At 33.4% G+C, this 21547-nt stretch overlaps 2 protein-coding genes across 2 annotated transcripts; both read right to left on the reverse strand.

Moving 5' to 3' along the window:
• Positions 1–1635: 1635 nt before the first annotated feature.
• Positions 1636–13410, reverse strand: LOC128161454 (multiple epidermal growth factor-like domains protein 6). The gene is made up of 14 exons (XM_052824733.1): positions 13348–13410; positions 10102–10322; positions 9754–9844; positions 9031–9173; positions 8508–8780; positions 7831–7957; positions 7254–7402; positions 6554–6786; positions 5384–6463; positions 4574–5203; positions 3224–4483; positions 2487–3043; positions 2249–2343; positions 1636–2063 (listed from the first exon to the last, which is right to left on the reverse strand). Exons 1-14 carry the CDS (start codon positions 13408–13410, stop codon positions 1991–1993), a joined length of 4995 nt encoding a protein of 1664 aa, XP_052680693.1. The 3' UTR covers positions 1636–1990.
• Positions 13411–14873: 1463 nt separating this feature from the next.
• Positions 14874–20898, reverse strand: LOC128161455 (cyclin-Q-like). The gene is made up of 6 exons (XM_052824734.1): positions 20720–20898; positions 19606–19703; positions 19211–19296; positions 18329–18461; positions 17209–17436; positions 14874–15627 (listed from the first exon to the last, which is right to left on the reverse strand). Exons 1-6 carry the CDS (start codon positions 20772–20774, stop codon positions 15541–15543), a joined length of 687 nt encoding a protein of 228 aa, XP_052680694.1. The 5' UTR covers positions 20775–20898; the 3' UTR covers positions 14874–15540.
• Between the last annotated feature and the right edge of the window lie 649 nt (positions 20899–21547).

Consider the following 21547-nt stretch of genomic DNA (forward strand, 5'->3'; position numbering starts at 1 on the left):
TCGCAAGGAAGACAACTCCGAGAGATTTATGCATGGCAAATTCGAAAAAAGTACAATTCATAAGAAGTATGAATTCTAATCAAGCCGCGAAAACTTTTAAATCGTCTTGGGAACTGGAAAATCTAAAAGAAGGCACTCATACTGAGTATATTACAATGGAAGACATAAAAGAGACACTAAAAAAAATATGTTACGAGTTATCTTCCTTGCGATAAACCCTTACTTCCGTTGGTTCTATAGATGGACGAAGTTGGCAACCTTCTTGTATTCTATGTAGTGGCGTAGCTAGACCAGAAACGAAGTGCATGCTTAAAATGGCAAGGGGTCTGTAGGCCGCCATGAGGCCCCCCGTGGGTCCAGGGCGACGCCTAGTGGGGGCCCAAGGGGCGAAGGCCCCGGAAGCTCATGGATTCTGACGATTTTTAACACTAAACATCATCGCAGAAATTGAAAGGAATGCTCACTATTAAAGCACATTTTTAGGCAGTTAAAATTGTTTTGGGTATAGTATAGGCATAAAATAAAATCACAAAACTTATTAAAAGCTAAATGAGGAAAAAAAGTTTTGACGTTTGTTTTTGACCCACTCAAAGTTTATGGTAATGGAAATCTCAATAAAGCTGTGATATTATATGGGGGAAATTTAAAATGATGTGTAAAACTAAGTTCAAATGACAAAATAAATCTTTGCTTTATTAGGTACATGCATTGTGTACTGTTTCTTTAATATGGTACTGTAAGGCCACATTGCGTGTCTATATTTGGTACTTAAGACGTCTTTGTTTAGCCAATTGATAAATTTGTCGATGTCCGGTTGACGGTTTGATGGAATAACTAAGTATGGACCCTAATACTTGAATTCTTTTTGTTAATTTTTTTTTTCTTAATTTTTTTTACTGAGTTTCTTCCTTTTATTCCCAAACGATGTGCATGCTCAGGCATATAAGCATACATGGTAGCTACGCCACTGCTGGTCTGATTTTTTTCAAAAATGTTTGTTTTATGTAATTTTGGGCAATGGATGCATAAATTAGATTAGAAATATGTCATAAAAGGATAATTTAGTAAAAAAAAGAAAAATAAAGTCCCGGGGGTCTATATATTGAGGCGGGGGTGGGGGGGGGGGGTGGATCCTGTCCTCAAGTACCTGTGCAATCTTCCTTCAAGGATCATAATTCAAACATATATTTGAATCTACAATACCTGGCAATACTTTTCGAGCTAAACAGTTTTTCGAGAAGATTAAATGTCCGTCAAAGTTTGATGTTTATTACCTCCCATTGAAAGAGGACATAGCTCGATCTTCAATGCATAAAATATTAATTTTTCTTAACCTAGTGATGCCTAATACAAATTTCAATTAAAGTTAGCCAAGTGGTTCGTGAAAAGAAGTTGAACATGCAAGAAATTAACAGACAAAGTGACAGGACACGACAGGCAAAATGTGATAAGAAAAGTTAGCTTATCTAAACTGATGAAAGGTAAACTGATTTTTGGTTGGTTGCACATTTTAAGATAAAGCAAATATGTCGTAGAAGGAAAACCCTGGTTTCATTGCATAATCAAAAGCAATAATGCACTCCGTTAGCTCTACATTTACATGTAGTTTATATAAGTGTACACAAACTCTTTACACAATCAATGATGTTTATTATGCAAAACTGAGATGAGTTAATCAAACAATATTTGCTGCGGTGGTGTCTGTCTAAAAAAAGAAACAATAAATATTGCACGTGTTCCAACTGCCTTGGGCAATCTTCAGTGATAACCGAAAAATATATTTTAAAAAAACACATGTAATAAAAACACAAATGTAATTAAAACACAATTGTAATTAAAACACAAATGTAATGAAAACACAAATGTAATGAAAACACAAATGTGATGACTTCTAGAACACAATATATAGTGGTTGTTATTATACAGGATTGCACGACATTGAAAATATAATGGTTTGCGTCAGAGATAAACATTGTCAGTGGAAGTGAATTCAGTTGACAGTGTTCTTCTTCCAGGTATCAGGTGTTACCATCGAGGAAACTCCCATTAAGTTCCGGTATTTCCTGTAAACAACATACACGGTTTTTAATCATGACTGCAAGGTTAAAAAAAACAAGTTCATTTTAGAAAGAGTTTATTTATTTCATTCACATTTCTGGCTGATGCTATGAATTGTAACGACAACATATTAATTTGATTTAATCGTCTTCCTATGTAAAGGATTTTTGCATACATGCGGTTTACTTACATTTTTCCAATTTCAGCGAAAAGAACGATACTCAAGGCTATAGAAATGGCTCCCAAAATAGACGCTATCAGTCTCCAGTTCTTTGACAGCGAGTCCTTAGATATAATTAATATAATGTAAAAATTAAAATTTCAAAAGTGCAAGTATTGTTGATTTACATGTCAAATGTAGTCTTTTAACGTTTTCCTAAATTGTTCATGTATATAGTTAAGCGCAGTTATAACGAAGCACGAGATACCTGTTGATATTTCTTGACTCCATTGTTGAATACCACTACAGGACAGTCTCCACTGCCACAGCACGCCTGTACTTCGCACTTATTGGTCTTATTGACAGTGCAACGTTCATACTCTGTGTTACTTTCACAGAATACATCACAGTTATCACCAAAGTATTTAGTTGCACAAATAGGACTCCCATTCTGTGAACAGCTACCTTGTGGCATAGTCACATTACAAAATACATTACAGTGATCACCAAAGTAATTAGTTGAACAAATACGACTTCCGTTCTCTGAACAGTTACCTTGTGGCATAGTCACATTACAAAACACTTCACAGTTATCACCAAAGTAATTAGTTGTACAAATACGACTTCCATTTTCTGAACAGTTACCTTGTGGCATAGTCACATTACAAAACACTTCACAGTTATCACCAAAGTAATTCCTGGCACAAATACGACTTCCATTTTCTGAACAGTTACCTTGTGGCATAGTCACATTACAAAACACTTCACAGTTATCACCAAAGTAATTCCTGGCACAAATACGACTTCCATTCTCTGAACAGTTACCTTGTAGCATAGTCACATTACAAAACACTTCACAGTTATCAACAAAGTAATTAGTTGTACAAATACGAGTTCCATTCTCTGAACAGTTACCTTGTAGCATAGTCACATTACAAAATACATTACAGTTATCCCCAAAGTAATTAGTTGCACAAATCCGAGTTCCATTCTCTGAACAGTTACCTTGTAGCATAGTTACATTACAAAACACTTCACAGTTATCACCAAAGTAATTCCCGGCACAAATACGACTTCCATTCTCTGAACAGTTACCTTGTAGCATTGTCACATTACAAAACACTTCACAGTTATCACCAAAGTAATTAGTTGCACAAATACGAGTTCCATTCTCTGAACAGTTACCTTGTAGCATAGTCACATTACAAAATACATTACAGTTATCCCCAAAGTAATTAGTTGCACAAATCCGAGTTCCATTCTCTGAAAAGTTACCTTGTAGCATAGTTACATTACAAAACACTTCACAGTTATCACCAAAGTAATTCCCGGCACAAATACAACTTCCATTCTCTGAACAGTTACCTTGTAGCATAGTCACATTACAAAACACTTCACAGTTATCACCAAAGTAATTAGTTGCACAAATACGAGTTCCATTCTCTGAACAGTTACCTTGTTGCATAGCCACATTACAAAACACTTCACAGTTATCCCCAAAGTAATTAGTTGCACAAATACGAGTTCCATTCACTGAACAATTACCTTGTAGCATAGTCACATTACAAAACACTTCACAGTTATCACCAAAGTAATTCCTGGCACAAATACGACTTCCATTCTCTGAACAGTTACCTTGTTGCATAGTCACATTACAAAATACATTACAGTTATCCCCAAAGTAACTAGTTGCACAAATACGAGTTCCATTCACTGAACAGTTACCTTGTAGCATAGTCACATTACAAAACACTTCACAGTTATCACCAAAGTAATTAGTTGCACAAATACGAGTTCCATTCACTGAACAATTACCTTGTAGCATAGTCACATTACAAAACACTTCACAGTTATCACCAAAGTAACTAGTTGCACAAATACGAGTTCCATTCACTGAACAATTACCATGTAGCATAGTCACATTACAAAACACTTCACAGTTATCACCAAAGTAATTAGTTGCACAAATACGACTTCCATTCACTGAACAGTTACCTTGTAGCATAGTCACATTACAAAACACTTCACAGTTATCACCAAAGTAACTAGTTGCACAAATACGAGTTCCATTCACTGAACAATAACCATGTAGCATAGTCACATTACAAAACACTTCACAGTTATCACCAAAGTAATTAGTTGCACAAATACGAGTTCCATTCACTGAACAATTACCATGTAGCATAGTCACATTACAAAACACTTCACAGTTATCACCAAAGTAATTAGTTGCACAAATACGAGTTCCATTCCGTGAACAGTTACCTTGTAGCATAGTCACATTACAAAACACTTCACAGTTATCACCAAAGTAACTAGTTGCACAAATACGAGTTCCATTCACTGAACAATTACCATGTAGCATAGTCACATTACAAAACACTTCACAGTTATCACCAAAGTAATTAGTTGCACAAATACGAGTTCCATTCCGTGAACAGTTACCTTGTAGCATAGTCACATTACAAAACACTTCACAGTTATCACCAAAGTAATTAGTTGCACAAATACGAGTTCCATTCACTGAACAATTACCTTGTAGCATAGTCACATTACAAAACACTTCACAGTTATCACCAAAGTAACTAGTTGCACAAATACGAGTTCCATTCACTGAACAATTACCATGTAGCATAGTCACATTACAAAACACTTCACAGTTATCACCAAAGTAATTAGTTGCACAAATACGAGTTCCATTCCGTGAACAGTTACCTTGTAGCATAGTCACATTACAAAACACTTCACAGTTATCACCAAAGTAACTAGTTGCACAAATACGAGTTCCATTCACTGAACAATTACCATGTAGCATAGTCACATTACAAAACACTTCACAGTTATCACCAAAGTAATTAGTTGCACAAATACGAGTTCCATTCACTGAACAATTACCATGTAGCATAGTCACATTACAAAACACTTCACAGTTATCACCAAAGTAATTAGTTGCACAAATACGAGTTCCATTCCGTGAACAGTTACCTTGTAGCATAGTCACATTACAAAACACTTCACAGTTATCACCAAAGTAACTAGTTGCACAAATACGAGTTCCATTCACTGAACAATTACCATGTAGCATAGTCACATTACAAAACACTTCACAGTTATCACCAAAGTAATTAGTTGCACAAATACGACTTCCATTCCGTGAACAGTTACCTTGTAGCATAGTCACATTACAAAACACTTCACAGTTATCACCAAAGTAACTAGTTGCACAAATACGAGTTCCATTCACTGAACAATTACCATGTAGCATAGTCACATTACAAAACACTTCACAGTTATCACCAAAGTAATTAGTTGCACAAATACGAGTTCCATTCCGTGAACAGTTACCTTGTAGCATAGTCACATTACAAAACACTTCACAGTTATCACCAAAGTATTTAGTTGCACAAATACGAGTTCCATTCACTGAACAATTACCTTGTAGCATAGTCACATTACAAAACACTTCACAGTTATCACCAAAGTAACTAGTTGCACAAATACGAGTTCCATTCACTGAACAATTACCATGTAGCATAGTCACATTACAAAACACTTCACAGTTATCACCAAAGTAATTAGTTGCACAAATACGAGTTCCATTCCGTGAACAGTTATCTTGTAGCATAGTCACATTACAAAACACTTCACAGTTATCACCAAAGTAACTAGTTGCACAAATACGAGTTCCATTCACTGAACAATTACCATGTAGCATAGTCACATTACAAAACACTTCACAGTTATCACCAAAGTAATTAGTTGCACAAATACGAGTTCCATTCACTGAACAATTACCATGTAGCATAGTCACATTACAAAACACTTCACAGTTATCACCAAAGTAATTAGTTGCACAAATACGAGTTCCATTCCGTGAACAGTTACCTTGTAGCATAGTCACATTACAAAACACTTCACAGTTATCACCAAAGTAACTAGTTGCACAAATACGAGTTCCATTCACTGAACAATTACCATGTAGCATAGTCACATTACAAAACACTTCACAGTTATCACCAAAGTAATTAGTTGCACAAATACGACTTCCATTCCGTGAACAGTTACCTTGTAGCATAGTCACATTACAAAACACTTCACAGTTATCACCAAAGTAACTAGTTGCACAAATACGAGTTCCATTCACTGAACAATTACCATGTAGCATAGTCACATTACAAAACACTTCACAGTTATCACCAAAGTAATTAGTTGCACAAATACGACTTCCATTCCGTGAACAGTTACCTTGTAGCATAGTCACATTACAAAACACTTCACAGTTATCACCAAAGTAATTAGTTGCACAAATACGACTTCCATTCTGTGAACAGTTACCTTGTGGCATAGTCACGTTACAAAACACTTCACAGTCATCACCAAAATAATTAGTTTCACACATTTGTTTTCCATTTACACTACAATTGCCATGTTCCATGCTTCTGTTACAGAACCTTTGACAGACGTCACCAAAAAAGTTTTCCTTGCACACAAGTTCTCCAGTTTTGTTACATTTCTGATTTTCTGATGACGGTGTACAGTTATAAGCTAAACGGATCTGAATGTTGAAGCTAAAACAGAATCGGAGTAAACATAATTTATTTAAGACTATGATTCAGAAAATGAAAGAGGGTGTGTTTACGTAAATGATTAACAATATGGGATATTTTTCCATAATTTATATCATTTAATATGTTTGTTAACTCTGTTTTAGAGTGATATTATTATATCGTAATAATGCCCTGACTAGAAGGCATCAATATATAAAACATTTTTAAAAAGCTGAGCCAGCGTTTTTACAGAAGAAATATTGAGCTAGTACGGCCATAGGACTCTAGCAATAAACCGTATATACTCATGTACTAATACTTGAACAGGAACTAATTTGTTTTAGTTTGAAAGCAAGAAGCATTTGAACAAAATCATCAGATTTTACATGGATAAAAATTTTCTATGATATATTTTATCTGAATATTATCTTTAAATATATTTTTGCGTATAAGACAGATGAGCTATTTGTCAACTGTTTAGCACTTACTATAAACCGGAATCATTCTTTTTCTCCGGGAGAGTTAAATTTGAATATATATCGACATTTCTTGACGAGGAGACAGCACTAAGATGGAAGATCTGTCCAGCTTTTATGTTGCCATCTTTCTTTATGCTTATTGTACAGCTTGCATCTTTCTAAACAAATGACGGTATAAGAAGATAAATGCTACATCAAACAATTATTCTTGGGTGCATATGGTTCTGTAAGTTTTCTTACATCTTCTTAATTTCATATTTCTTTTCATTCATATCCATACTTCTCTTAAATGACAGATTTTAAAACCCTCACTAAAAACTATCCTAGTACTCACATGTACTTCTTTGAATCGGTGCATATATCATACAATTATTATGTCATATCACAGGCAATGTAGTAGCGAAAGTGAGGGGTCTTCACTTTTATTTAAAAGTACCATTTTCTTAAATTTTTTATTTAAAATATCCACTGAAAGTTATCGTAAAACAATTGGTTCCTCAGCTTTTAGTCCTGTCCCTTCACTTTCAAACACGATGATGCGTGCCAGTATCAATCAACCTTTCCGACGAAGAAGAGGAATACTCACAAGCAAATTAAAGCTGGGATAAAAGAACACCAATGTGTTGTTTGAGAAACCCAATGGAGCCAGATCAGGTGTCTCGTGAAGAATAAGAGGCGAAAACGTGAGTCGTCGAAAGGAGATGTTTCGGTAACTAATAAAAATATTATGGATAATATGATAATGATAAAAAAAAGTATTGGTAAACTACATGTTGCTTCTTAAATAAGAAGTTTAAAGTGTTTTTAATGGGTGTTGCCGTCTAAATTTTGTTACGCGTTATCTACAGAGTTTTAGACGGCAATCACGTTCGACCACGACTCATTTTTAACCAATGATTTCCGAGGCAAAACAAGTATTTAAAGGGGAATTTAAGTACGTGTATTTCGAGTATCGAACAACGTCACAATCCGGATTTTACAATGTTGGTTTGACTTTTACATAGCGTTCTCAGATTGTAAGTAGGAGTTCCGTCTAGACTGATTAATTGGTGTATTTTTAACCATAAGAAATGTCGTTTTTCATTTTTCTGTTTTCATAATGATTAATCGATTTTCTTCACAATACATTCCGGAACATCACATGGATGATTTACATGGTTCCGCTTAGATATCAAACAGTTACTGTACATGAAATATTTGAAATTTAGACACTAAGTGTATTAAGTATAAATGAAAATGATTATATAAATTCGATTGCTTTACCTTTGGTCAAGAGAGAGTGTGTATGAGGTATTGTGCATGTTGGGAGGAATATGCGCTGAAATCAGTCGGACATCAAAATATACTCCCACAGGCTTTTCACTGCATTGGAGGTTCCCGTCTGTTGAGCAGTTACAGTTATCAAACATGGTTGAGTTACAGTAAGTTTGACATTTGTCTCCATAGTAACCTGGCGCACACTGCACGTGACCTGTTTCGTCACAAAGTTGGTTTTCACCCGCTTCACAGTCATAATAGACGCGAAAATCACTCGCTCTACAGAGAGAATAAAAAATGAAAGTTTATTATTCAATAGATAAGACAATTGTATATTCAAATGTTGATAATCCAAACAGATTACATACATGTACATGTATATACTAGTATATATAAATATAAAGTGAAACAATGCGCCAACAGAAAAAATCAAAGCAATAATTTATTCTTTTTTTTATTGGTTCTATAAAAAAGGGTTCGATAGAAAACATACCGTAGTATTGGAATTTTAAATTGAGATCTGACGTACCGTATTGCTGTGTTTTCAATATAAGCTGAAGGAGATGTTTTTGATAGTATACTAGACGCGGTTTGTATGCTGTTTTCAATATGTATCAGTGGCAAAGTCAATTTGTGTTTACCAGTCGTTGTTAAATTGACTATTGGATTCGCCTGAAAAATTATTAGATTGTTTTTTAAAATGTTACATGTTAATTATTACAATTTGAAAGAAACATGGCGTATATAGTGAACTCATGGGCGTAAATACAAAGTACATGTATATACATTGTACAGTATACTTCCCTTGTAAACCAAAATTTTACTTATCAAAAAATTGATTCGATCAGTTTTAAGATTCTTCATTGAATTGATTCTTGCAAAAAAATGAATTCCTCATCCATATGCAATATATAAGCGCGTGCATCGAGTAAGTCGGCACATATATCTACACAAATGTATATTGTTGATATTATTTGAAAATTAATATAATACGATATTTATTTAAAAGATTGGGCATGTTCCGACTGAAAGTCATGGAATTAAAATTTTGATATACTGTTATTCAAGACATTTTCAGTGAAATTTAGTATAAAACTTCGTGAAGAGACACTTTTGTGAAATTTGACGTATCTTTGATTTGTTTTCAACCCTATAGTTATAATGTAATATAATATGATGTGATGTGATATAATATAACATAACATAACAAAAAAACAGAACAGAACAAACAATGCCTTGTGCATATATTTACCTTATCGTCACTTTCTGGTAGGTAAATCTTAACCTCTTTCCCAGAGGGAGGAATCTCCAGTTGTCCTTGGCAAAATGTGGTGTTGTCGTACCTTAAAATATTGATAAAAAGGCATGGTTTTAAACCATATTACTATAAAGTCATGAGGATTCAAAATCTTTAATACGATTCGTGTCAAATATGCATGCAAATCTCCTTTCCACTATTTTTTTTTTATCTTCTGCTAATTATGTCAATTTTTAAAACATATCGGGGGGACATTTTTTTTCAAAATTCTATCTGTACAGAAAATGTATCAAAATCTCATTATTTGATTTAAAGAGAGCACATTTAACTGCAAGAGCTTACATGAGCGTGTAGAACAAAGGAAAGCTCGTGTTCCCGGGACCCGTGTCCTTGACTGTCATGGACAGGTAAATCCCCACCCATCTCGTCCTGTCGCACTCCATGATGGTGGAGTGGTTTGTACATTTACAGTGTTGGAACATTGTGGCATTGCAATACGTTGTGCACGAGTCTACTTTCACATGCGCATTGTTCTCTGAAGATACGAAGCTCAGCAACAAAGTCTGAACAAAAAACCCACATATTGAGAAAAGTAATACACTTGTTTATGCGCATTGAAAAATATACTTATACACACATGTGGTAAAAATATAAGTCTTAGTCGATACTTGTACTCATATACATACTGTAGGAAAACACAGAATACTTTTACAAAAAACGTGAAAAAAACACCCCAAAAAACACCATACTTGTACAAATACTGGTATTACACCCGTAAATCTGGAAATCAGAAAAGGTTTATTTTTCTACAAAAGTTTTATCTACCTATAAAGGAATATATTTCTTGCTTTTTGTTCTCTCGAAGTATACTCTGTGAATGCTTAATGAGATATGCATATGACCTTAACTTATGCAAAATACTCAGGGTTATCATAATACGAGATACAAAATTGATCATCTCCCGATTCGTTTGATATGTTGACTATTTTTGAAACAGAGAAATTAAACACCACCATTTGAAAACGAGTTTAGATCACAGAATGACGAGCGAAGCTTTTTACCAATGAAAATTCCTTACAGAGTAAGAAAGAGGAAGTTTGTCTTTACTGATAGAACGGATATCTTAATACATGTGTAATTAATGCTATTTTTTAATTTAAACATATTTTACTAATATTCAAACGAATTAGGTAACAGGCGTAAACTCTCTCCAAAATACAAAGTCAAAGTAGGGGTGTTATAAAATATTTTTATAGAATATGGTACATGTATTACTACTTTACAATGTGATATATGCCTGTTACCTAATTCGTTTGAATATTAGTAAAATATGTTTAAATTAAAAAATAGCATTAATTACACATGTATTAAGATATCCGTTCTATCTTCACCCATGTTTACTTGCGATGTTTTGTTGCTATTCAATTTTAAATGTTTTCTCCCTTTCTCTGCAGAGATTTGAGCTTTTGACGCTGCCATTTTGTTCTGCTCCAGACAAAACAATGTGACGTCAATATTCTAAGGGCAACTACTCTAATTTTAAAGAATTTCAAAGGGCAACTACTCCAAATACTTTAAGAACTTACGGCATTCGGTTTATGTATTAAATACTATGAAATGTCGAAATGAGTAAGCGAAGCGTCGGCCAGTGACGGCCATATTGCCTAGTATTATTTCTCACCGAACAAATATAGAGATATATGAGGTAATCACCTGCTATGTTTAAGGATGACGTTTACTCAGAATGAAAAAAAATTCCACTGATGATAATGAAAAACCAACTATTGTGTGTTATAGACCTTTTATTGTAGTGTTATTTTTCATTTTCAAAAAAGTAGGTCAATGACCTACTTTTTGAGTTAATGTCCATTGTATATTTTTGAAAAATTAAAGGAAAATCACTGAAAATTTTATACTATGATTGAGATTTTCTTAATTGTGAAAATAATACAAATTGCTCAACACTTTTGAAAATGAAATACAATTTATGAATGGCAGTGACACTAAATACATACAAAGCATTAAGTTTTCCTTCACAATTTTTATAAATATTCCAGTCCGAATTTCCTCTATCACTTTTCAAATTCCTACCCATTTTTGATCCAATTTTACAAAAAATTGAATGATGATAATACAAAAACATTTATAGTGTTAAACTACTTATATTGATCTTATTCTGTTGGCACATAATTTATATGAGGTCAATGATCAAAATTTTGAGATATTGTGTCTTTTCTCGTTTTTAAGCATATTTCAATATTTTTTAAATTCATGCCATACGGTAATTATAATGAATAAATGAGATAAAACTACCAGAAAATATGAAAAATTATATAGACTAAAATATAAAATCTTAGCTTTTAATATTAGCGTACTTCCAAAAATCTTTTAGCAGAAAACAAAATCTGCAAAATTTAGTCCGAATTTCCTCTGTTTGGCTAAAAGTATATTTTTGTTTTGGCATAATTCCATAATATAGTAGAAATATCGAATGTTATGTCAAGAATAATTCATTTCACAGATACTTTTTGTGTTTAGAACAAATTTTACTCATGACATTGAACTTTATAACAATCCGAATTCGAGAACTCAAACCCTGAGTAAACAGCACCCTTAAACCAATGAAAGTGTGACATTTCAGTCCGAGGGAAAACAAATTGATATTTTGTGTACATAAGACAATTGATAATTGAATATCAAATTATAGTTTTCTAATTAACTTCTGTATACCACATAAGGATTGCAAGACAATTTGTTAGTTCACATATGCATTCATATCTACATTTACAAAGCCACACCTTCACTCACAAACGTACAAAAACAATTCGCTAATTGACCGTGGGCAAACTCATTGAACGTTTATCGTTAATGTCAGGCACGTAACATCAGGGTGGCCGGGGGTGGGGGGGGTGGGGCTGCCCCCCCCCCCCCACTTTTTCTCGCAGCAACAAATTTTTTAATATTTACATTTAAAAAAAGTGAATTACCGTGGAGTCCCCCCCCCCCCCCACTTTTTTTGGAAGTATGTAAAAAATTTATATGAAAATAAATGAGGAGTGAAATTGAAGTTACATACTACGCCCCCCCCCCCCCCCCCCCCCCGGCCCGGATTAGGATTTTGATGATTTTTGGAAACTTTAAATTTCTCTTTTTCTTTTCTTTTTTTATTTGCTTGTCAAGATTTTTTGGATGAGTCTGCCCCCCCCCCCCCCCAATTTCAAAAACGATGCTACGTGCCTGAATGTGAATAATTCATGTAATATTCGAACTGGCTCTTCCACACTTTCGTGAAGAAAATTGCTTATCCATACATACGGAATGTCATTTCAAAAATTAGGTTTTCAAATGATAGTACGTTATGACATCAAATAGAACAATAAAATCACCTTTCTTCTTCAGTAATGATAATGTAAAAGATTTTTTACTATTGAGAACAATCCATTTAAAATAGGGTCGAATTTGTTTAATCTATCCAAAAAATAAATCGCTAAATTTTTTGGATGATTGATCAATCTATCGAAAAAATAAATCGCTAATTTGCTATCCAGTTTCTTGACAAGTACGGGTAAACTCAAAATTTTCACTTACCGTCAAAAAAATTGCAGAAAGAACTAAAATATTTGTAAAATTAGCCATACTCCGATAATTCATTCAAACTTTTATATTTGTCTTCAGCGGTGTATTCGTTAAGAATGTTGGTGTACTACAAGGAAATCTGATAAACGCCTTTTTGTTTACTTAGTATAATCTTTTTCAGATAAACTTCAGCAAACATTTTCATGTAATACATTGTACTTAATTTGTTTGTTACGGCTGTTTGGTCCGTTTTAATAAAGTGATGACGCATTGATTCCTAGAATTTCCATACCTGCATGCCGTTTATATTATTTAATTGCATTTTTTTAAAGAAAAGTTACTGTACAAAAATTTATGGTCTGTTTTTTCTGGGAAGAAACGGGCATAGTAATATTGAATTTATTTATTCGAGGTCTCCAAATCAATGAAACAAATTTGTAGTTAGATCAATAATAAGTCATCTCAAATTTAGTTACTGGTATATACAGTGAATCTTCATCTTCAATACACTGTCTACGAAAACGTTAACCTTCAATTGTGGCGACGACAGTCTTGTGTTCTGTCCTTTTCTTCATCCGTTTATATAAAGTTATCCGACAAGGTGTGGCTAGCTTTACATGGTATAAAGACGCAACCACTCAATTTCCGGAAATGTTCTGAAAAGAAGTCGTAAACTCACGTCATAGACATTCAGATTTTTCGTGACCAAAAATTGTCCGTTTATGACTATAGGACATCAGCGGACATAAACCAGTGTTCCTCACGTGATATTACGTGGGCACCACACGAATTATTTCCACGTCCAATTCATACCACATGAATTCAACATAAATTTTTAACGCTGGGTAACACAAAATCATACCATATGTACTTCAAAATGGTAAAATTTCACGTCGAATTTATTTGCATGTTTTTCACGCAAAAATTAGACACAAGTTCGCCAGATCAAAAGAAAAAAAAGGACGTCATGAAACGCACGCAAAAGGAGAAAGGTTTAAAAAGTAAAAATACATTCTTTAGGGCCGAGTGGCTTGACTTTATATTAATTAAGATGCAGCTTTAGAAGCGGATTTGATTTAAGCAAACAGCACTTGTTATACGCATATTTTTTGTGCACTAGTTATACGTGGAACGCACAGACGAAGGTTACACATACGTGCCATATGATATTACGTAACATTCATGAGTGTCACCTGGTTTACACAGGGACGTAAATGTAAATCGCTGGGTTTACAATAACAACAATTCGTGCTGAGTTTAAGTTCTCATGTCTGATGTATTGCTTCAAATCTTTATCAGCTGTCTATGGTCATTTCATATCATTTTGTATCTCTGTTATGCAAAATTACTTAAATCCAAAGTACAGACACAGATACAGGGCAGCTATCACCTGTCATGTACAGTGGTGAACAAAAGTATATTCTATAGTTATATGAACATCTTAGTTAACACACTAAGAAAGCAAAAAGGCCAAAATTATCATTATTGATCAACTATTTAAAAAAACTATCAGTATTTTAAAACGTCAAAGACAAAACTATATGACAAGTTTAATTTATTAACATTTAGAATCAAAACTTAATATTTTAAAAACAAAGAACATTTGGTAGGTCTTTTAATTTTTGTAAAAATAGTTCCAAATCTGAAATTGTCTTACAAAATGGTCAATAAAATGTTAATTAATTATTCATCATCATCATCATCATCATCATCATCATCACTTCATCATACAGGATCACATCTGTGGTGTTTCATGAATATATTCAATATAAAATTTATTTAATGAACATGCAATTTAATATGTTTGAAGAAAAATTAATTTTGGAGAAAAATATTTTTTCTCCATAGGTTTCCTCCATAGAAAATATGTTTTCCAACATCATCTTGTTAGAAATTATCATCATATCTGTCATGTCAGCTGATAAAAAACAACTCTCAATTCAATCATATCTTGCTTCCATCAAGTCTGGCTCCATGTGCTGTTGTTGCTAATCTTTCAATTTACCATTGTAAAATAATAAAAAATCTCCATGTCAATCTCCGTTTCAGAAGTCTATGCAACAACTTTCGTCATGCTTTTCAAATAGAACATGTCTGCATGTTGCACTAGTCTCTCTATATCATAAATCATTTTGCATTTTCATGACGTCTTCGTTCATCATGTCATGATACCATGTGAACTATATACATCTTGGTTGTATCATGTCATGCCAGTGTTTCTATTTCATACGTCCTTATAACAACTTCTATGATGTCTTTTATGATATCCTCTGTGATGTCATCAGTGAGAACCTGAAATGAAAATAGAAATAGAAAGTAAGGCAATAAGGTCATCCTGAAAAAAAAAAAACCCAGCAATTTTGTGTGAGAGCGTGTGTATAGTAATGATTTTGTTGGGAGGGGGTAGGGAATTACAACAAAACCTGAAAATAAATTCAGTACTTGCAGGTTTAATAATCATGTACACTCCTAAATGGAAATTATTTTCATGGTGCTTGACTGTAAGCTCATGGCAATTGTAACTAATTAAACTGAAGAGGTACATAACCAAGGTTGCCTCTAAAAATTGAAGTAGAAGGAAGAAATAAAAAAGTAGAATGGGAGTCTGGGGGTCTAGCTAATAGCTAGATTGTGTTGAAATGCAATAATAGCCGGGTAATTAAGACATCATAGGCAGGGGAATTCCCGGTCTCCCGGGTCTTGGAGACCACCCTGCATAACCAAAGTTAGGATACATTTGGCTCTGAAGCTTTATATATATATATATATATCCAATGCATGCTAACTTGTTAAAAAATGAATTTACTCCAAAAAATATACACGCTATAAAATATAATTCATATACAGAAATCTGCAAAATCCTGCTGGGTTTCAATGGTCCACCCCAATCTAGCTAGAAAATGTTTCTATATGGTTTAAGTCCACTTTCTAGGCTATCAGTACACCAACAAGCCCATCAGCTATCATGTAATATGCATACTAACGATACAGCAATTGACCATGACCTTGTGTGTGAAGTCGTTATTTAGGTAACCGGTATCTTGTGGCCTGTTATATCACATGTAGGTCAGATGAATTGCTCAAATACAACCTTTGAGTTCTACTCCTTGGGGTTTCTATTCAGGTAAACATTTATCTTACCTACATGTACAATCAGTCGTTGCCATAAAATTGATTGTATTATCAAGACTTAACACTGATAATTGAGCACAGACTTGATGTAAACAAAAAGATGTCCTAAAGAGACAAGTATCCCCTACTTGTGTCAGTCCTGCAATATTTTCATGTCCTGCAAATGCTCTTTAATAATAAATATTTTTCGGAAAAAAATAAAACATGTCTGGGTGATGATTACCCTTCTTACAAAATGCGAACTTCTGGTGTTTCTTTGTGTCACCAGGTTGACTGTCAGTCAATATATTGTGTCTCATTAGCTCAGTAGTTAGAGCGCTGGCACGGTACGCCAGAGGCCTTGGGTTTAAGTCCCGGTTAAGACTTGACTTTTCACCATCTGTTACATTTGTGGCAAAAATTTTGTATATATTACATGTATTACATGCTACCATCTGAATATTCAATATATGAGACCATGTCTGATCTCAGCCTCACTGATTTCTATTAGAAAAGTCAGAATGGGCTTATTTGAGTGGGTCTAAGTCCTAAGGAGCCAGAAGCTAATACCAGTTCAATATCGTATACCAAGATCAAAAGATGTATTGTTCCTAATACCAAGGATACCTTCGACCAGGGAATGACCACATTTAACTGGAATGGCACTTCCACCCCATGTAGCTTTGATATTGCACCCTTAATTAACAAAAATTATAAACCGTGCCCTACAATATTGTAATCAAACATAAAAAAGACAATGACCTTCCACCAGGGAATAGCCACGCTGGACTGAAGTGGCACCTCCACCCCGTGACATTCCAGGGCCATGTAGATTAGCCCCACTGCAATGTGCTGGGGTTTGTGGAGCAGACACAGGTTTCCATGGTAACTGTCCTTCAGAAACGTCCAGGCTGAGCGAGCTATAGGAGTTGTCTCCCATTTATAGGGCTCAAACCAGTCTTTCAGGAACTTCAGATAATGAAGCAGGTACTGAAATGGTATAAATGTATTTTAATTAATTTCAATTAATAATATAGATTTTCAAAAATCAATATCTAATAATATTTAAATATAGCAGAACAATGGTACAAGATTGCTGGTAAAAATATATGAATTTCCAGTTATTCCAAATGATTTCCTTCCCTTTATACAGAAAGTTGGAAAAGATAATAATTGATAACCCACTTAAGTCTTTTTCTACTCTGTTATAATAGTTATTTACAAACAAGACGTCATTAATGAAAAACATAACCTTATTAATACATATTTTCAGGGCTGCGTTCAAGATCATAGCTGCTACATAGGGCTACGTAGTTGAACGGTAAGCTAGCCTAGCCTCTATGTAGATATTGGTAGCCTAAATATTTTAATATGCTAAGCATCAAATTCAAGATAGCCACCTTAGTTACCACTTTGTAAAAAACATGATCTATTAATTTAGTGATATTTTGTTCATCCCTTCAGTTATTATGAATTTTAACATGTATATTTCCACTTGAAATTAACAAATTTTGTCGATGTAATAAGTCTTTAGTTGAATATTTCCAACTGCAAATCTGAGACCTAATGGCTAACCTAGCCATCCGTTCAATAGACCTAGATATCTGTGACCTAGCGGCTAGGCTAGCTGCTAGGATCTTGAACGCAGCCCTGGTATCAAATCTTTGCATTACACAACATGTGAAAAAGTACTGGAGGTTTTCTAGATTATTTGGAAACTTTTCATTTATTAATCAAGAAATCAAAACCAGACACTGTGAATCCTGTGGTTTAAAAACATTGAACAGTCAATTACAATTAAATCAGTCCTGCCAAAATCTTAAACAATGTTAAAAACTTCTGATAGCACTATTCAATTTTAGTTGATAAACCCATTTCATACCTTGTGTGGATGCTGGAATGAAATCTTAAACTGCAGCATTCTCAAAACAAACAGCTCGCAGTTTGCGACAGTATCCCTGAGAGACATGAAAGCCTCCCCCATCTCCAAGGGCGGCTTGGTGCTGTGCAGAATTCTACAATATATTTTTCATTTCATGAATATTACAATATCTCAGGTCAAATAATGGATTTGTTCGGGAATACTATCTACAGCAAATAACAAAAGGCACAATGGAACTGAGCATCAAAAAGTGGGGTTTTTTTTTTTTTATTCTTTTATATTTTTTTTATAACATTCAGCACATCTACATTTAGCTACAAATTAAGTTTTAATGATTCTGTTGCCAGAAATACACTCAAAGTTTCTTCTCTTCAAAGTTAGATCATCATTTTTGACAATGTATTCATTAATAAGCAAAGAAAATTTGGCTAAAAAACAAAGCATATTAATTTGTTTCTCTTATCAATATCTCTTAAATTTGGTTACAAAAATATCCAATTATATCTACATACTGTGAAATTATTCAAATTAAAGAGGGGCAACTTTTCATGGATTGTTAATTTTTTAGGAATCTTTGGGATGTAAATTTATGGATTGAGTTTTATAAATCAATGCCCCTGAGAAGGGCTATCCCTGAAATGCACAAAAAGTGAGCGCCTTTATTGATTCCATAGTATCTGTTTCTTTTACTCTTGGTATACAGTTGGGATTTAATTTCGTTTCTTTAACATGTCTCAAGTAACAACTCAGTATTTAAAAATACTTGGGTTAAAAATTTGTTGTGGATTTAATTTCATTAATTGATTTATTGTAAACTGCCGAAGAAAATAACGAAATTAAATCCTCAAAAAATATTTCTGCTTCTACACTGTAGTTATTTACCTGTAACATACATTCACCACATCTCGTAGCTTTAAGTGTTGTTCTTCTTCCTTCCCAGCAAGATATAGCGCAGTTGTTGCAATCAGCTACAATTCAAACTAAGGCATATAAGGTAGTGCAAAAAACTGTGATTTTTTTATGACAATTTTTGATATTACCTATGTACATATTAAAACATGGTTATTATAATATCCTAGCTTCTCTAAAATTCAATTTAAACATAAGCATGGGTCACACCAATAAAATTTGTGAAACTTTGTTGTCCATTAAATTATCTGGTATTTTACATGACAATAATCTTTTAATGCATTTACGGGTTAAAACATAATTATTTATATTCTGAAATATCATGATATAAGATAGTTTTAAAACAAAGAAAACAAAATTTTTCTTACATATGGGTCATATTGTTGAAGTGAGTTCTCTCGAAAGAATTTATGGTAAATGACAGATGCAGTTGCCAAGGGAACAGAAGTCATATGAAGTCGTAAACCTAAAACAAAACAGTTTATTTTTAATTATCACACCAGGCCATATATGATAATTATTCCCCAAAACTGAACCCTTTTCAGCACAACAAAAATAAAACATCTGTAAATTAGAAAAGTATTACATAAAGTGATATCTAAACATATCATGTTTTGTATTTTGCAAATGTATTAGCTCTGGCACGTATATATTACTTATCAGTAATACTTTTTGTGTCCTCTCAGAGTCTCTATATTGTAAACTTTCCAATTTTCTATTTCTATAATTTTTCCCAAAAGAGCATCAAGACATTTAAAAATGTCATAGCTACAGGTAAGTAGCTCTATGAGAAAATTTGAGCTGACATCATGACATGCCTTAGAACTACAGAGCCTCCCAATGCAAAACAAATATTGCAATTTACAGCAAACAAAAATATCTCAAGTTCTGGACTAATTTTTTTTATTTTCTAACACATTCTGTAGAAATAATAAAAAAAAAATTCTCACAATACTTTACTACAGGTGTCGTTAATTTAATTGTCTTTAACCTTCCGTTAACACCATCACCAGCCACATATTAAAAGTGAAGTAGTGTGACCTGTAAAAATGATGTCTCTGTATCTGCACATGAATTTAACATTCTTCATTTTTCGAGGTTGGAGGCAAGTAAAGCAAATGCATCTCAATTTCTATTAATTTAATGAATTGTTTTAAAATGTATGGCAAAAGGGATATTTATACATAAACTATATACATGTACTAAGGATAGGATATTTAATTAGGGTATATATTTAACTATTCTCTTTTGAGATGCCTGTCTACTTCTCAAAAGAGAATAATATTTAACATAATCCTTCTTGCCATATGCCTACATAAAACGGCTTATTGAAAAAAAATTCAGAGGCCCGTGAGTAAAGCAACCATAACAAAAGTAAACTGTCTGAACGATTATAGATTTTATTAAATTTATATAGAGAGAGGGCATAGTTATCACCCTTGCTACACATTTAACGGTTACCGGCCAAAGACTGATTCCCACCTGCTTCATTTATGAAATGGTTCACCACAAAATGGACCTTCTCTGTGTTCGTCATTGTTCTTAAAGAAGAGTATCAAAATCAGCAAATGATTTACAGCAGCATTTTTAATATATAATAATATTTGCACGCCTTTTTTTCTTTGGTTGGCGTCAGATCATTCAGGAAGCATTGCTTATCAGTCTAAAATTAAAGCCGAGAATGTAAAATATTGAAAATTCCGGATTTTTTTTTTAGAGGGCCATGAGTTCACTGTTGGATAAGATTATTAACTTATCTTAAACGCTTGAATTCTTTTTTATTAAAAGTTATATCTTTCATTTAAACTAGTTCTCACGTAAATATATGCAGGTAAGAGTTTAGTTTAGATATTCCACCCTACATATTAATAAGCACAGTTGATAGACTATAGTCAGAGACATAAATAACAATAAATGAATAATGTTATTTATGTCTCTGACTATAGTGCATGTCCATTAAACTTTTTGCATTTAATTATATCAGCCTGTTTGGTGTCTCTGTTTCAAAATACCAAGCAGCAAAAAATATTGCAATGCAGCATATCATTATCTCCTCCATACTCCATGGATAATTATCATTTCATTCAAAAGATGCCTTCATAAAATTTACTGCACATTTATAACTAAACAGTTCCGTATTGGACTCAGAGCCTCCTTAAGGTCAAGATCTAGTAAATGATTCCAGAGTGTCTTTTTGGTGCTAGAACCATTAGGACGTCATAATTGATTTGAAGAATCTTTTCCCCGTACTTTATGGCTTTATAGGAATTAGGTAGAAAATTAAACAATTTCTTGACATTCTATGTTAAA

The sequence above is a fragment of the Crassostrea angulata genome, chromosome 8 (genome assembly GCF_025612915.1).
Source record: "Crassostrea angulata isolate pt1a10 chromosome 8, ASM2561291v2, whole genome shotgun sequence".
Taxonomy (NCBI): Eukaryota; Metazoa; Mollusca; class Bivalvia; order Ostreida; family Ostreidae; genus Magallana; species Magallana angulata.

Excerpts from the sequence above, each read along its gene's own strand:
- LOC128161454 (XM_052824733.1), bottom strand. The coding sequence starts at position 13,410 with ATGAATTATCGGAGTATGGCTAATTTTACAAATATTTTAGTTCTTTCT. Across the intron at positions 8,781-9,030 it reads ATTGAAAACACAGCAATACG|AGCGAGTGATTTTCGCGTCT; the intron begins GTACGTCAGATC and ends TTCTCTCTGTAG. Across the intron at positions 7,403-7,830 it reads ATCCCAGCTTTAATTTGCTT|AAAGATGCAAGCTGTACAAT; the intron begins GTGAGTATTCCT and ends TCATTTGTTTAG.
- LOC128161455 (XM_052824734.1), bottom strand. The coding sequence starts at position 20,774 with ATGACGAACACAGAGAAGGTCCATTTTGTGGTGAACCATTTCATAAAT. Across the intron at positions 18,462-19,210 it reads GTGGTGAATGTATGTTACAG|AATTCTGCACAGCACCAAGC; the intron begins GTAAATAACTAC and ends AATATATTGTAG. Across the intron at positions 17,437-18,328 it reads CATTCCAGCATCCACACAAG|TACCTGCTTCATTATCTGAA; the intron begins GTATGAAATGGG and ends ATACCATTTCAG.